Below are 14767 nucleotides of genomic sequence, written 5' to 3'. Positions count from 1 at the left end.
TTTTTAGTCTTGTTTGAGAAGTGAGAAGCTTGGTGATGGCTTTGAAACCAGAAACATGCTGTCCAAACTTGACTGTAGTTCAGTGGTTTCCAACCTTTTTTTCAGGCAACCCCAATCATGCACCTCTAGACATTACCAGGACCCCACTAGATTAGTTGTATATGTATTATTATAATATAGTAACACCATGTTTGATATTTTGAGGTCTTGGCGACTCCAGGAAAAACGCTTGGCGACCCCACTTGGGGTCACAACCCCAGGGTTGGGAAAGGGGGCTTTAGTTTGTACCAATTGTGCCAATGGTAAATCTAGTTTTGTTATTCCTTGTTTCACCAAGAACCAAGAACTTACCAATGACATTGAATGGGGACTTACTTAACACAACAACCAAGGACAAATAGTGTGCTTAGTGTATTACTGCCGCTCATTCGCACCCCTCACCCTGAGGCGCTGTCTCTGCTCTATTATACACATGGTATGTACTTTTTTTCTAAAACGTGTCTTATATGCCAGCAAATACAGTGTGTGTGTGTGTGTGTGTGTGTGTGTGTGTGTATAGGTAGAGTAATAATGTTGATAAGAATTATATACATATGTTATAAATATATGAAAACTTCACAGATATTAAGCGTCATTACATTACAAAATTCACATTTTGTAGTTTTGATTCAAAAATTTGTATCTGCACATGACTTTCATGTCAATAGCCCATGTGCCTAAGATTTTACTATCCAATGACTTTTCACTGTAAAGTGATGAGATTGCGACTCTGGCCACATTAAAGTTGCTTCTAAGATTTGATTATCAGTGTGTACTGGTTATAATTTTTCCTTGTTTATTTGAGCAAGATTAATAAATTGGAACTTTATATTCTGAATGTGCCCACACAGTTAAGGTGGACTGAATGTTAAACTGAATGTTGCAACGTAAGTAAATAATTCACTTTCAGGAAAGTAATAATAAATGTGTTCTGAAAAACTTCCAATGCCTTAAGGTATGAAATGCTTCTGCTATTTTCCATGATACTTGCTTTTCTTGTCAATAAATACCAGACAAAAGTTTGTGAAACATAAACTATCTCCTTAACACTAGCTCTACACAACCAAATGAGCATCTTATGTCAGCATATTTGTGAGCAGCTGCTCGCTGCAACAACAGCACCACACGTCACGACATGGTACAAAAGGTTCCACTAATAAGTAACAGTAGTGCTCTATTACACACTTCTGCTGTTGAAAAACTTTAAAAAGCATTAACGAATTCCTCTTAAGCCTCTGACTGTGTCTTACGGAGGTTACTGAGCAGCAGGGATCTCAGACACAATAACAGTCATAATACTTATCAGTAATCATCCATCTAGCTTGATATTTGGTCAATGGCTTTCTTTATTTTAGCAAAAGTTTAGCAAGGTACCACTATGTGGATTCAAGAATATTTGATCATGCATTAAAACATTTTCCCCCACTCTTGTGATTTCATGCCATGTAGCATAAATCCTTGATCATTAACACACTTTATCATGGTCCCAGCACTTTCCTTTTAACAAATAATTTTTACGATAAAAGTGCATTATTTTACCCAGTTTATATAAAAAACATTATTCATAACATTTACTTCTCATTTCCCTGCAAGTGTTCTTTAAGCAAATCAACAAATTCCAATGCATCAGTCTCTTGCTTCTTTTTAACATAAAATTCAATGCATAATTCTTGTAACTGTAGGGACGAGTCTGTGGAGCTCAAATTTGCATCTTTGATTATCTCCAGGTCAGATAAGCTCAATAAAGCTACCGAAGCTGGATTTTGTTGAAGAGCATTAAGAAGATTACGAGCTTTTTGGTCATCATCTGCTGCACTATCAGTTTCATCAGAGACCAGCAAAAGATTGCTTGGTACTGATAGAGGCGAGGGTTTCCATACTTCATCAGCTGACAAAAGAATGAGCTTTGTTTCAGCAGGAATGGTCTCCCAATAGTCTTCATCCACAACAGTTCCATCTTCTTCTAACACCAAGGTGACAGAGGTTGGGTCTGGTAGTCCAAGCTTGGCTGCTCCTTTTTGCATTGCTTCATCAAAGCTGCTTGCCACCACTCCATGCCTCCTCTTCCTGTCTTGCGACCACACTCGAACTGGTTTATTCATAGTTTATTTCTGTAATGCATAATGTTTGTTTATATCCTTGGCTGACTGTCACAAAAAATATAGTAGGAATGTCAGAATCTATGCCAATGCAAAATGCTTCTTAACTGAGTTCGTGTCACATGGACCATCATGGTGGCAGAAGTGGCTTTCTCTTGCTACTTTAGGCAGAATATATTGCCACAGCTGATTACTTTTTGGGTCATTAAGGGTTGAAGGTTTGGCACATGATGGCTTTGTGTTAAGCTTTAAATGTTTCTATGTCAAATCCTATTTGATTATATAAATTGAAACCCCATGATTCACATTAGGTTTGTGTAACTAACAGGCTGTTTGAATGCATATTAATCACTGGTTGATGCATTTTCTGTAATGGCACACAATGTAGCCTCTATTGCTTATCCACAAATTGCCCACAGGTCTGAATTGTCCCATTAGTTTCTTGTACTTCACCCAAACATGTTTGTTAAGATCATGGGGTAAGTGATTGAGTAGCAAGGGATGCTAAAAATTCTAGATAATAATAGTACCTCATGTACTTGAGGAATTTTTATCATTAAAATAACTCTGGATCACTAAAAATAAGTTGGTAATAAATACCTTGCAGAGAGCAAAAGGAGGGGCTCAGGGATTCTATTCCATCAAGATTAGGGAGTTACATTAGATTTTAAGTTGAAATTTCATCAACACATTAGAAACTTTTGGCTTGGTTTGGCTTCCAACTTGTTACCGTCTACTTTGTGTCACTCTCCTTCATTCACAATTTGTCTCCTCACATCAGACGTGTCTCCAACCTTGGAGTTTGTCTCCTCGGTGTGGCATTCTGGCTTTATTGGCAACCTTAATCTCCTGGAATCAGTCCAACAACAATGGACAAAACATAACTAGTCTATCCAAACTTTCATATCCTGACAATGTAAACTGATATAATTCTTAATTATCAGATCTTTCAAGGTTTGAGTGTAATGTCGTCTGATTTGTTCACTATGACTCCACACTCCAGCTGCGCTAGAGGATGCAGGTTTAAAATATACTCAGACAAAACTGTCAAACGGAAGCTCACATGCATGTTTTCTCATGTCAGGTTATACCCTGCTGGAATTCTCCTCCATGTGAAGTTTTTGATCCACCCTCCTTGGGCTCATTCAAACTAAACTTATTCTTGCACTTTGTGACATATTCTTTAATCCATTATTTATACCAATGCTCTGTATGACTTTTATAATTTCCAGGTAAAATTCCAGATTTATCCACCCATATCTTAAATACAACATAATTTATCACTTTTAAGTGTAAAACAAATGATAAACTGCTCATCTGAATGGCATAGCAGCTGTGTGTTGAACCTCAGCCACTTCTGTTGTGGGGTGGTGGCCTTACCAGGTGGGTGCAGGCTGGTTGGATTCATGACACAAGGTTACAAGGCTAGGTTAGGTTGAAGTGAAGGAGCATTTATGAGGCCTCTGCCCCTCTAGAAGGATGGTTTGACCAAGCGGAACCACCCTCCTGGTAGGAAAGAGTTGTATGTGCTCCCCTCGACCCCTGGCAAGGCATGATGAAGTGTCAAGTGTCCCTATGTGTCTCATGTTAAGTGTCCCTGCGTGTCTGAAGTGTTGTGTCCCTGTGTGTCTGAAGTGTTGTGTCCCTGCGTGTCTGAGGTGTCAAGTGTCCCAGGATGTCTGAAGTGTCAATTGTCCCAGCATGTCTGAAGTGTCAAGTGTCCCAGGATGTCTGAAGTGTCAAGTGTCCCAGGATGTCTGAAGTGTCAAGTGTCCCAGGATGTCTGAAGTGTCAAGTGTCCCAGGATGTCTGAAGTGTCAAGTGTCCCAGGATGTCTGGTGTCAAGTGTCCCAGGATGTCTGAAGTGTCAAGTGTCCCAGGATGTCTCTAGGCTCTGACAACAGGTAAATGGGCGTGGTAGTGTGCTGGGGTGGTCACCTTGGGGCTGCTGTGCTGGGGTGGTGGTTGGTGTTGATGGTGTTGGTGATGGTGCTGGTGGTGTTGCGTCGTTACTGTGCCTTTGTAACGGGGCCTCCTGAAGGATGTTTGGTACTTATTTTCTCTTTAAATTGATTTTCGTCTTAATTTACAGAGCTCACACACTGTACTTTGTTTCTTTTCTATGTTTTCCTGTTCAAAAAGGAAGTGTCCAATTACTGTGTCTGGGTAGGGTTGTTTGGACTCCTTTGCAGCATCATATAATTTACATTTTTCCTCTTCGCTGGTGTGTCTTTTCCAATCATTTAGGCCGGTATTATAAGACACTTTCGCTTCTCACGTCAACTATGTATTTCTAAAGGTCAAAGAAGGGATCAATCGGGTTGCATCTTAAGGTTCATGCAGCTGAGGAAATATGCCCTCAACTCATACGAAAGCCTTGTCAAATATGTGAACTTGGGCGACGAAATGTTTTAAAATACGACTCATAGTGGCAAACAATTTACTCTGGCCTTGTAGATGGTTGATGCCTTGGAGGAAGAAAGAAGAATACAAGGATCGAAAGGGCATGACGTCACAGAAGTGAAGGAGTCCTGGCCTGGGCTTTGCTCCGCCCCCTCCCTCAAGTCCATCCATAACATTGCCCGGCTGGCCGGACGCGCGACACCCACACCTTAACATTTTGCCTTCATGCCGGCTTGATCTGCCTTTCGTTGCGCCCACAGAGGCGGGGATGGCAGCATAACGTTTCATCGTTAAGACAAAATTATATTTACGGTGAAACATTATATAGGAGGCAAGAAAACTGAGCTTGAAAAAGAGCGACACAAAAGAATGCGAATGATTCCTTGGTAGAAATTTTAAGGAAATCTATAATTCATCTCCCATGGCTTTTACACACAAACAGGTCACATTACTGGAATGTAGAGGTCTTTGGGTACTATCAGAAGTACAATGAACACATAGGTTTTTTTTTTTAAACCTGTAAATTAAGAGTATAAACATGGGCAAGTTACTGAGTCGATTCAACCCACGGGCACTCTTTTCATGATTTGCCTGACAGCGTTACTTTTCATTCTCTCATTCTTATTCTCTCATTCTCTCTCATTCTTATTATCTAATTCTCATTATCTCTCTCTTTCTCATTCTCATTCTCTCTCATTATCATTCTCATTACCTCTCTCTCATTCTCATTATGTTGCATTTTCTCCATTTACTGGTTAATATACCTCTAACAGTGACATGCATGATTGTGTAACACAGTTGGTTGACGTCAAGTCAAATATAGACTATTATTTGCGCATGGGTAAGTTTTTCTCCTTGCTGCCCCAATACTTCCCTCTGTTTTCTCGTAGTGAGTTTTTATCACATCTGAGACGCTTTACATATAAGGCTGTACATCCTTCTACATTAAAAGTAAGGCCAGGGTCAATATATAATGAATACTATACAGAGGAAGTGTGAGGGATCAAGGCGGGTGTGGAACATTTCAGCTCAGCTTCTACGGAATAAAAACAAGGAAATGCTGGTGTTTTTTTCTATGAAAACCTGTACATACATCCTTAGTGCATATACTGCAGCAGTTGAATAAGTAAAACCATATGATATGTGGAAGAAATAAGGCAGACGAGCTCATTTACTCCGACGATCTGGGAGCGAGAAAGTCAATGTGTTGAGTGGACTTGCTGGCTCAAGCAGTGGCGGATCTAGAAAATAATTTCGTGTGTGTGTGTGGGGTGGGGGGGGGGGGGGGGGAGCTAGGCACTCGACTCGCAACCGAAATTTCTCGGTTGAATAGAAATTTTGGGTTCTATTCCCGGGCAGAGTGAGAGTTAAAATGGGCTTTCTCTCTTTATACCCCAGCCCCTGCGCCTCCCTAGCTGAGTGGTTTCGGTGACCGCTTACCACTCCTCGGGGCACCGGTTCGAGTCCGATCAGATGCCTTCGGCACAGCCTACCCAGCTATTGCTCCTGTTCATCCTTTCTTTCGGGTTGGCTGGGGAAACTTGGGGAAGGTAAATTGTGGGAATCCTGACGGCATAGGGTCATGTGTCCCCGGGCTAGTGGATACGAGTCCACCACAGGCTCAAAAGGTCAAGGAGGCGGAAATTGGCACCGTTGCAACGAGCAGCAATATCACATGCTCCCCACTTTACCTACGAGTATTACTTAATTAGGAAGACATTGTAGTCTAGTCTCTGGGTTACTAATTTTTCCCATCCCAGCCTGTCTTCCATATTGTAATTCTAAAATGTTAGGTTACAAGAGGAGCTTCATTAGCTTTATTTGTGAGATGAATGTGGAAGAGAGGCTGGCTGGAGCCTGGCTGGAGTATGAAAAAAAATATTTGCTCTTAGGTTTACTTACACTTGATGATGACATTTGAGAAGCACATCCGTTCCATGTCTTCCACTATTGCACAGAAGACAGACTTACTTTGTAAGGCCTTTCAAATATTTGCTTGTGACTCAACTGTAATCAAATTTTTTTATGCATTCATTTTGCCCCACTTTGAGTATTGTGCTCCTGTTTGGATGCCTGCTGCTAATTGCCATTTAAAGTTACTTGACAGAGCTATCAATTTAATGAAATTTGTTTCTCCGGCACTTAATTGTTCTTATCTTGATCATCGGCGTCAAGTGGTGCCATTAGCATTTTATCTAAAGTTTTTAAGAATAATCGACATTCTTTACTTTTTTTTACAGCAAGGAGTCAGTCAAGGGCATAAAAAAAGGAAACAATAATGAAAAAAAAAAAAAAAAGACCGCTACTCACTGCTCCCAAAAAGAGTTAGAGGAGTGGCCGAAAGATAGGTCAATTTCGGGAGGAGAGGTGTCCTGATACCCTCCTCTTGAAAAAGTTCAAGTCGTAGGCAAGAGGAAATACAGATGAAGAAAGATTGTTCCAGAGTTTACCAGCGTGAGGGATGAAAGAGTGAAGATGCTGGTTAACTCGTGCGTAAGGGATTTGGACAGCAAAGGGATGAGCTTGAGTAAATAAGTCGCGTACGTGTTGCGAGGCCGCAGGAGGGGGGGGGGGAGGCATGCAGTTAGCAAGCTCAGAAGAGCAGTCAGGGTGAAAATATCTATAGAAGATAGAAAGAGAGGCAACATGGCGGCGGAATTTAAGAGGTAGACGACTATCAGTAAGAGGAGGAGAGCTGATGAGACGAAGAGCCTTACTCCACTCTGTCCAGGAGAGCAGTGTGAGTGGAGCCGCCCCACACGTGAGATGCATACTCCATACGAGGGCGGACAAGGCCCTGTATATGGATAGCAACTGCGCGGGGGAGAAGAACTGGCGGAGACGATACAGAACGCCCAGCCTCGAGGAAGCTGATTTAGTGAGAGAGGAGATGTGAAGTTTCCAGTTAAGATTTTGAGTTAAGGATAGACCGAGGATGTTTATTTTTTCTTCTTTTCTTCCTTGTTTTCATCCCCTACTACTTATTTTTTACTTTCTTCTCCTCCTCTTCGCCTTCTTGCTTTTTCTTTTTCCTTTAATTCTTCTTAACTTCCTTTACATCTTTCTTCGTCCTTAATTCATCCCCTTCTATTTTCCCCTCTTTCTCCTCCTCCTCCTCCTCCTCCTCTTTATTTTCTTCCATTTTCATTCTTCTTTTTCCTCTGCATATCCTCTTTATCTCTTTCTTCTTCAATATTTTCATTTTTTTTCTTCTACTTCTCCCCTCCTCCTCCTCCTCCTCCTCCTCCTTCTCCACTCTTCACATTAATTGGCTCTTCCCTTCAGCTATAATATTACATCTTTTCTTAATACTTATCGTCATTAATATTCCACATCTTATAGGGTGGACTAACACCTCCTCACTCTTATCTCCAACTCCACTCCACTCCACACTCCTCTCAAATTTTCCTTCTTCTCTTCTTCATCTTCTTTCTTTCCTATATACATATTGGTAAATTACAAATGTAGTTTTTGTTTTAAGCCAGGTCCATTAAACCGAGGCTTTCTAAGGACCTGAAGACTCGTAAAGAAAGTACATAACAAGGGACAGGTTTAGGCCACATAAAGCATAATAACTTACATATATTTTAACAATGTATAAATGTATAGGTCAGTCGAAGTGAAAAATGTATACAATACGAACATGTGAAAAAAACTTAGATGACATCACTCTAGCAGTAAACAAGTGTACATGTGAAATAAAAACTTGAAAATAGCTTGATTATTATTGAATTAATGAAATTTACAACAATCAGTCGGATTTTGCAAAAATAATGTGAGAGAGAGAGAGAGAGAGAGAGAGAGAGAGAGAGAGAGAGAGAGAGAGAGAGAGAGAGAGAGAGAGAGAGAGAGAGAGAGAGAGAGAGAGAGAGAGAGAGAGAGAGAGAGAGAGAGAGAGAGAGAGAGAGAGAGAAGGAAAAGAAATAACTATATAAATGGAGAGCAGGGATGAATGAAAGGGAGAAATAAAATTAAATGAAGAAGAGAAAAATAAATAAACAGACGACCCTTCAGAAGTGGGACGCCAATAGAAATGTTAAGAAACTTTAGTGGGCCGCCGTCCTCGTGAGTGCAGCACACTCACCCGTGTTTCATCTCATCAGCTATATAAATGTAAAGAACCTGAAAGATGTTAATTGGTGAACTAATTCTTACTAAATAAAACCATTCAATCATTCGGAGAAGGAAAATATAATAAAAAAAGAAATATCGAAAGTAAGAAGAAGGGGAAACGGACGCTGCGACGCGAGCCGTCGCGAGGATTCCCTTGGATGCTTGTGTGCGTTCCTGAGGCCCGTCGGCATTCCATCCCAGAACCGATAAACGCGGCGATCAGCGACTTTTCGGTACATATTATTAATTTCATAATCCAGTCTGGTAGTTTTAAGAAGCGAGTTCTTGCATTCGCCCTCCTCGCCTTGGCGGGGCGGGGGAGCGCCAGCGAGCCCAAGGTCTCCCTGGCGAGCGTGGCAGGAGTGGAGGGCTCCCGGCAGGGCGCCTATGCGTCCCCCGGGGCCCGACGAAGGTGCCCGAGATCTTCCGGCTACAAAGCCGAGCAGTGGGGTTCCATAGCCGTGGTAGGCAATATGCCTAAGAGAGCAAACTCTGAACAACAAACCCGGGCAGGTGGGGCTCATTAGCCGTGGTAGGCAATTCACCTAGGAGAGCAAACTCTAAACAAACCCGGGCAGGTGGAGGTCGTTAGCCGTGGTAGGCAATTCACCTAGGAGAGCAAACTCCGAACAACAAACCCGGGTAGGTGGAGGTCGTTAGCCGTGGTAGGCAATTCACCTAGGAGAGCAAACTCTAAACAAACCCGGGTAGGTGGAGGTCGTTAGCCGTGGCAGGCAATTCACCTAGGAGAGCAAACTCTAAACAAACCCGGGCAGGTGGAGCTCGTTAGCCGTGGTAGGCAATTCACCTAGGAGAGCAAACTCCGAACAACAAACCCGGGCAGGTGGAGCTCGTTAGCCGTGGTAGGCAATTCACCTAGGAGAGCAAACTCTAAACAAACCCGGGCAGGTGGAGGTCGTTAGCCGTGGTAGGCAATTCACCTAGGAGAGCAAACTCCGAACAACAAACCCGGGTAGGTGGAGGTCGTTAGCCGTGGCAGGCAATTCACCTAGGAGAGCAAACTCTAAACAAACCCGGGCAGGTGGAGCTCGTTAGCCGTGGTAGGCAATTCACCTAGGAGAGCAAACTCCGAACAACAAACCCGGGCAGGTGGAGCTCGTTAGCCGTGGTAGGTAATTCACCTAGGAGAGCAAACTCCGAACAACAAACCCGGGCAGGTGGAGGTCGTTAGCCGTGGTAGGCAGTTCACCTAGGAGAGCAAACTCCGAACAACAAACCCGGGCAGGTGGAGGTCGTTAGCCGTGGTAGGCAATTCACCTAGGAGAGCAAACTCCGAACAAGAAACCCGGGCAGGTGGAGGTCGTTAGCCGTGGTAGGCAGTTCACCTAGGAGAGCAAACTCCGAACAAGAAACCCGGGCAGGTGGAGGTCGTTAGCCGTGGTAGGTAATTCACCTAGGAGAGCAAACTCCGAACAAGAAACCCGGGCAGGTGGAGCTCGTTAGCCGTGGTAGGTAGTTCACCTAGGAGAGCAAACTCCGAACAACAAACCCGGGCAGGTGGAGGTCGTTAGCCGTGGTAGGTAGTTCACCTAGGAGAGCAAACTCCGAACAACAAACCCGGGCAGGTGGAGGTCGTTAGCCGTGGTAGGTAGTTCACCTAGGAGAGCAAACTCCGAACAAGAAACCCGGGCAGGTGGAGGTCGTTAGCCGTGGTAGGTAATTCACCTAGGAGAGCAAACTCCGAACAACAAACCTGGGCAGGTGGAGCTCGTTAGCCGTGGTAGGCAGTTCACCTAGGAGAGCAAACTCCGAACAACAAACCCGGGCAGGTGGAGCTCGTTAGCCGTGGTAGGTAGTTCACCTAGGAGAGCAAACTCCGAACAAGAAACCCGGGCAGGTGGAGCTCGTTAGCCGTGGTAGGTAATTCACCTAGGAGAGCAAACTCCGAACAAGAAACCAGGGCAGGTGGAGCTCGTTAGCCGTGGTAGGTAGTTCACCTAGGAGAGCAAACTCCGAACAAGAAACCCGGGCAGGTGGAGCTCGTTAGCCGTGGGAGGCAATTCACCTAGGAGAGCAAACTCCGAACAACAAACCCGGGCTTGTGGTGCCCGTTAGATGTCGTTGACAATCCACGTTTTGGGAACACCAAAGAAAATGAAAAAGAATACCAGAAAAAGGAAAATATTGAAACGAAACATCGAGAAAAGAAAAACCAAACACAAATCATCCACCATTAGGCCCTAACTAACATCACCAAAATTATGGGTGGGTCTTTTCTGGGGAGAAAAAGGCTCATCCAGACCAAAGAACATCAAAAAGGGATGATATAGAAAAGATCACCGAAAAATATAGAAAAGAAAAAAGAACAGAAAAAAACATCGAAAAAGAAAAGTAACAGCAATAAAAGAACAACATCAAGAAAAGAAAAATACAAAGAAACATCATCCACCTTTCGACCGTGACAAACATCATCAAAATTATGGGTGGGTCTCTTCTGGGAGGAAAGAGGCTCACTCAGACCATCAAAGAACATCAACAAAAGGATGATAGAGAAAAGAACATCAAGAAAGGATGAAAAAGAGAAATAGAAAAGAAAAAAATATCGAAAAAGAAAAAAACATCAAGAAAAAGAACAAGAAAACCAAGACATCAAGAAAAGAAAAATATAACAAACATCATCCACCTTTCGGCCCTCAGTAACATCACCAAAATTATGGGTGGGTCTCTTCTGGGAGGAAAGAGGCTCACCCAGACCAACAAAGAACACCAAGGAAGGATGATATAAACAAAGAAAAAAACATCGACCAAAAAACAACAGCAACAAAAAGAACAGCATTAAAATTATATATAAAAGAAAGTAAAAGGAAAGGAAAGAAAAAAGAAAAAAGAAAGAAAAGAAAACACCAATAAAAAATAACAAAAAAATCAAATAAAATCAATAAAAACAAAAACAAAAAATAAACAAATAAAACAAATAAATAAATAAATATATAAATAAAATATAGTAAATTAAAACATAAAAAGCATAAAATACAGACACACATCATCCACTTTTCGCCCCTAACATCAACATCAACTAAATTATGGGTGAGTCTTTTATGGAGACAGAGAGGCTCATCCAGACCACCGCAACAACACAAAATGGATGATATATAAAAAAACAGCAAAGAAAGGGATAAGATATAAATAAGACACCAAATAAGGACAATATTAAAATAAAACAGAGCATCAAAAAATACAATTTACAAACACAACACCAAAATCAACACATGACAAAAAAACAAAAAAAACTGAAAAAAAGAATGATCCACTAACTATCTAACTATCAAACTAACTATCTAACGAGCTACTTCTAACTGTAATAGCTGTTTGACTAGCTATTTAACTATTTAACTACCTGCCTACCTACCTAACTAACAAACTAACTAACTTCAAGTAATTAACCATCTAATGATCTAACTAATAAACTATAACTGTTTGACTATCTATTAACTAACTATTTAAGTAACTACCTAATTAAGTAACTATAGTCGCCGAACCCTTAGAGGCGGAATGGGGGCCCCTTTAACCTCCACTCAGAGCGCAAGGGATTGGCTGTGTGTGTGTGTGTGTGTGTGTGTGTGTGTGTTTTACGGTCATATTGCGAAATTGGTCATTTTCGCGAAAAAGACCCAATCCGTGGTCAATCTGGAAAATGACCTTAAATGTTTTGGCAATATGCAATAAGATCATGGTTTGGGTCTTTCTGCAAAATCATAGGAAAAAATATCTAGTTGGTCAATGTGAAAAATGTCCAAACAGCAGAAAGCAGCCAGTTGAAAATAATGTGTGTGTGTGTGTGTGTGTGTGTGTGTGTGTGTGTGTGTGTGTGTGTGTGTGTGTGTGTGTGTGTGTGTGTGTGTGTGTGTGTGTGTAATTCACCAAGGCGTGATCACGAGTTGGACTCGCTTTCGCAAGCAGGTACCCTCCCGACATGAGGAAGGGTTCATTATCGTCGATCTCTGGGTACTGCCAGGACCTCACACACCACACACCCCATCCCCCTTGCTCAAGCGGGGACAGTAACCACTCCTAGTCAACGGAAAGAATCCGGCCCGAGCGGGGCTTGAACCGCCGCCTGTTTGGCCGTGAAGCCTTGCAGCGCAGCGCTCTACCGACTGAGCTACCGGAGTGTGTGTGTGTGTGTGTGTGTGTGTGTGTGTGTGTGTGTGTGTGTGTGTGTGTGTGTGTGTGTGTGTGTGTGTGTGCCCTATTAAGAAAATGCAATACAGACTTGTTAGACTTGACCACACACACACACACACACACATACACACACGCACGCACACAGGTATTGTTTCCCAGGTCTTTGGTTGCCTAATACTTGGTTTTATAATCTATTTGTTTGTTAAGCTGTAATCCTCTGTGTTTATCTCGCTGACTGCCGCTAGACGTAAGAAATGCGACTTTAATTTATACACCTAATCAAGCATAAACCTTAATAAATGCAAACTTATGTCGATCTTTCTTATAATTTAGAGTATTATAACATCACGTCTGTAAAGTTTTTTTTTCCCTGCTATACTTCCTTTATGATATCTCACATTATATTACTTATCTAACCATTATTATTTATGTAGGGATAAATTTATCTGCTTATTTACTTTTTACCGTACCTACTTTTTCCTTTGTCTTACCGAATAAACTTTCACGAAACGTATGTACGGCCAAGCAAACTGCACCTCCCCCTAATAAGGCCATTTCCCTAATCATGTGTTCACCTACTAATCAAAACGACGCGTGCCGGGCTGTTTATCAACGTCATCAGCTTATCCATTGGCGTGTGTCCCCCTTCCTGCCCGTCTGTCTGTCTGTCAATCCACGGCGTCAGGCCAACCAAGAACTACCATACGACCAACAATATGAAATCAATGCTCGCCCTCCTCCTCCTCCTCCTCCTCCTCCTCCTCCTCCTCCTCCTCCTCCTGTTCCTCCTCTTCCTCTGCACCCTTCCCTTCCTCACCCCACCGTCTGCCTTGGTCAATTTACATAAATATCCAATATCGGACCACCTCGATTGAGATTCTATACTCTAAATTAAATTGGGAATGTAAAATTGAAATGGGTTTATGCAAGAGAGGCAGGCACAGAGGGAGGGGAGAGAAGGAAGAGGAGAGCGGTGGTGGAGGAGGAGGAAGAAAAGATGTGGGCGGAGGGAGGTAAGGAGGCCGGGAGGGAAGGAGCAAAGAAGGAAAAAAAGAAAAAAAAAAGGAGGGCTGAACATGTGAAGGTGATCAGGTGTGTGTGTGTGTGTGTGTGTGTGTGTGTGTGTGTGTGTGTGTGTGTGTGTGTGTGTGTGTGTGTGTGTGTGTGTGTGTGTGTGTGTACAGAGCATAAAATTGGCTTTAGATTTACGGCCGCGTGGGTATGATGGATATATTACCTCCCCCACCATTCTCCTCCTCCTCTTACTTTTCCTCCTGTTCCTCCTTCTCCTCCTCCTCCACTTATCCTTCTTTTCTTTTTTCATTGCCTTGGGCTGTTGTTATTGTTGTTGTTCTCCAACTTCCTCCTCCTCCTCCTCCTCTGGTCATTACAACTGAACCAGGTCCCTGAAAAATGGAAAATAGCGAACGTAACACCGATTTTCAAAGGAAGGAGACAAGAGGGTTGCCTTGAACTACAGGCTCATACGTTTAACATAACCGCCATAAAATATAACTAAGAAGGTTATTAGACAAACATGTCGCTTATGAAAAAGAAAAAGATGTAATTTCCGATACTCAACACTGTTTCAGAAATAAGTGAAAGCAGTTTGTTCAACAATCTCCACGTATCGAAGGTTAAATGATCAGTTGTACAATTTTTGGTCTTTTGTTTCTTATATATATATATATATATATATATATATATATATATATATATATATATATATATATATATATATATATATATATTTATAATTATATATATATATATATATATATATATATATATATATATATATATATATATATATATATATATATAGAGATATATAGAGAGAGAGAGAGATAGAGAGAGAGAGAGAGAGAGAGAGAGAGAGAGAGAGAGAGAGAGAGAGAGAGAGAGAGAGAGAGAGAGAGAGAGAGAGAGAGAGAGAGAGAGAGAGAGAGAGAGAGAGAGAGGGAGGA

At 42.0% G+C, this 14767-nt stretch overlaps 1 protein-coding gene and 2 long non-coding RNA genes across 31 annotated transcripts; 1 reads left to right on the top strand and 2 right to left on the bottom strand.

The window, feature by feature from the left end:
- Nucleotides 1–225: 225 nt before the first annotated feature.
- LOC127009334 (DNA fragmentation factor subunit alpha-like) lies at nucleotides 226–4154 on the bottom strand. The gene is made up of 2 exons (XM_050882302.1): nucleotides 4077–4154; nucleotides 226–2150 (listed from the first exon to the last, which is right to left on the bottom strand). The coding sequence occupies exon 2, from the start codon at nucleotides 2139–2141 to the stop codon at nucleotides 1611–1613; it is 531 nt and encodes a 176-aa protein (XP_050738259.1). The 5' UTR covers nucleotides 2142–2150; nucleotides 4077–4154; the 3' UTR covers nucleotides 226–1610.
- Nucleotides 4155–9120: 4966 nt separating this feature from the next.
- On the bottom strand, nucleotides 9121–10761 carry LOC127009333 (uncharacterized). 16 transcript variants are annotated; one of them, XR_007761864.1, is made up of 5 exons: nucleotides 10545–10655; nucleotides 9933–10068; nucleotides 9729–9864; nucleotides 9333–9530; nucleotides 9121–9264 (listed from the first exon to the last, which is right to left on the bottom strand). It is a non-coding gene; the product is annotated as an uncharacterized LOC127009333 (long non-coding RNA). The 16 variants fall into 16 exon arrangements; XR_007761870.1 differs by having other exon boundaries at nucleotides 9797–9864; XR_007761869.1 differs by having other exon boundaries at nucleotides 9596–9796.
- On the top strand, nucleotides 9179–11318 carry LOC127009332 (uncharacterized). Of its 14 annotated transcripts, XR_007761850.1 has the most exons (7): nucleotides 9179–9306; nucleotides 9372–9498; nucleotides 9632–9838; nucleotides 9907–9974; nucleotides 10043–10178; nucleotides 10383–10535; nucleotides 10604–11318. It is a non-coding gene; the product is annotated as an uncharacterized LOC127009332 (long non-coding RNA). The 14 variants fall into 14 exon arrangements; XR_007761859.1 differs by lacking the exons at nucleotides 10043–10178; nucleotides 10383–10535 and having other exon boundaries at nucleotides 9372–9430; nucleotides 9632–9764; nucleotides 9901–9974; nucleotides 10587–11318; XR_007761861.1 differs by lacking the exons at nucleotides 10043–10178; nucleotides 10383–10535 and having other exon boundaries at nucleotides 9372–9430; nucleotides 9564–9764; nucleotides 9901–9974; nucleotides 10587–11318.
- The last annotated feature ends 3449 nt before the right edge of the window (nucleotides 11319–14767 follow it).

This window comes from Eriocheir sinensis, chromosome 40 (genome assembly GCF_024679095.1).
Source record: "Eriocheir sinensis breed Jianghai 21 chromosome 40, ASM2467909v1, whole genome shotgun sequence".
NCBI classification, from domain to species: Eukaryota; Metazoa; Arthropoda; class Malacostraca; order Decapoda; family Varunidae; genus Eriocheir; species Eriocheir sinensis.
Note: the sequence above shows the minus strand (reverse complement) of the source record. Positions and strands in the feature narration are given on the sequence as shown.

Bases quoted from the DNA above. Each gene is read 5' to 3' on its own strand.
- LOC127009334 (XM_050882302.1), bottom strand. From the start codon at position 2,141: ATGAATAAACCAGTTCGAGTGTGGTCGCAAGACAGGAAGAGGAGGCAT.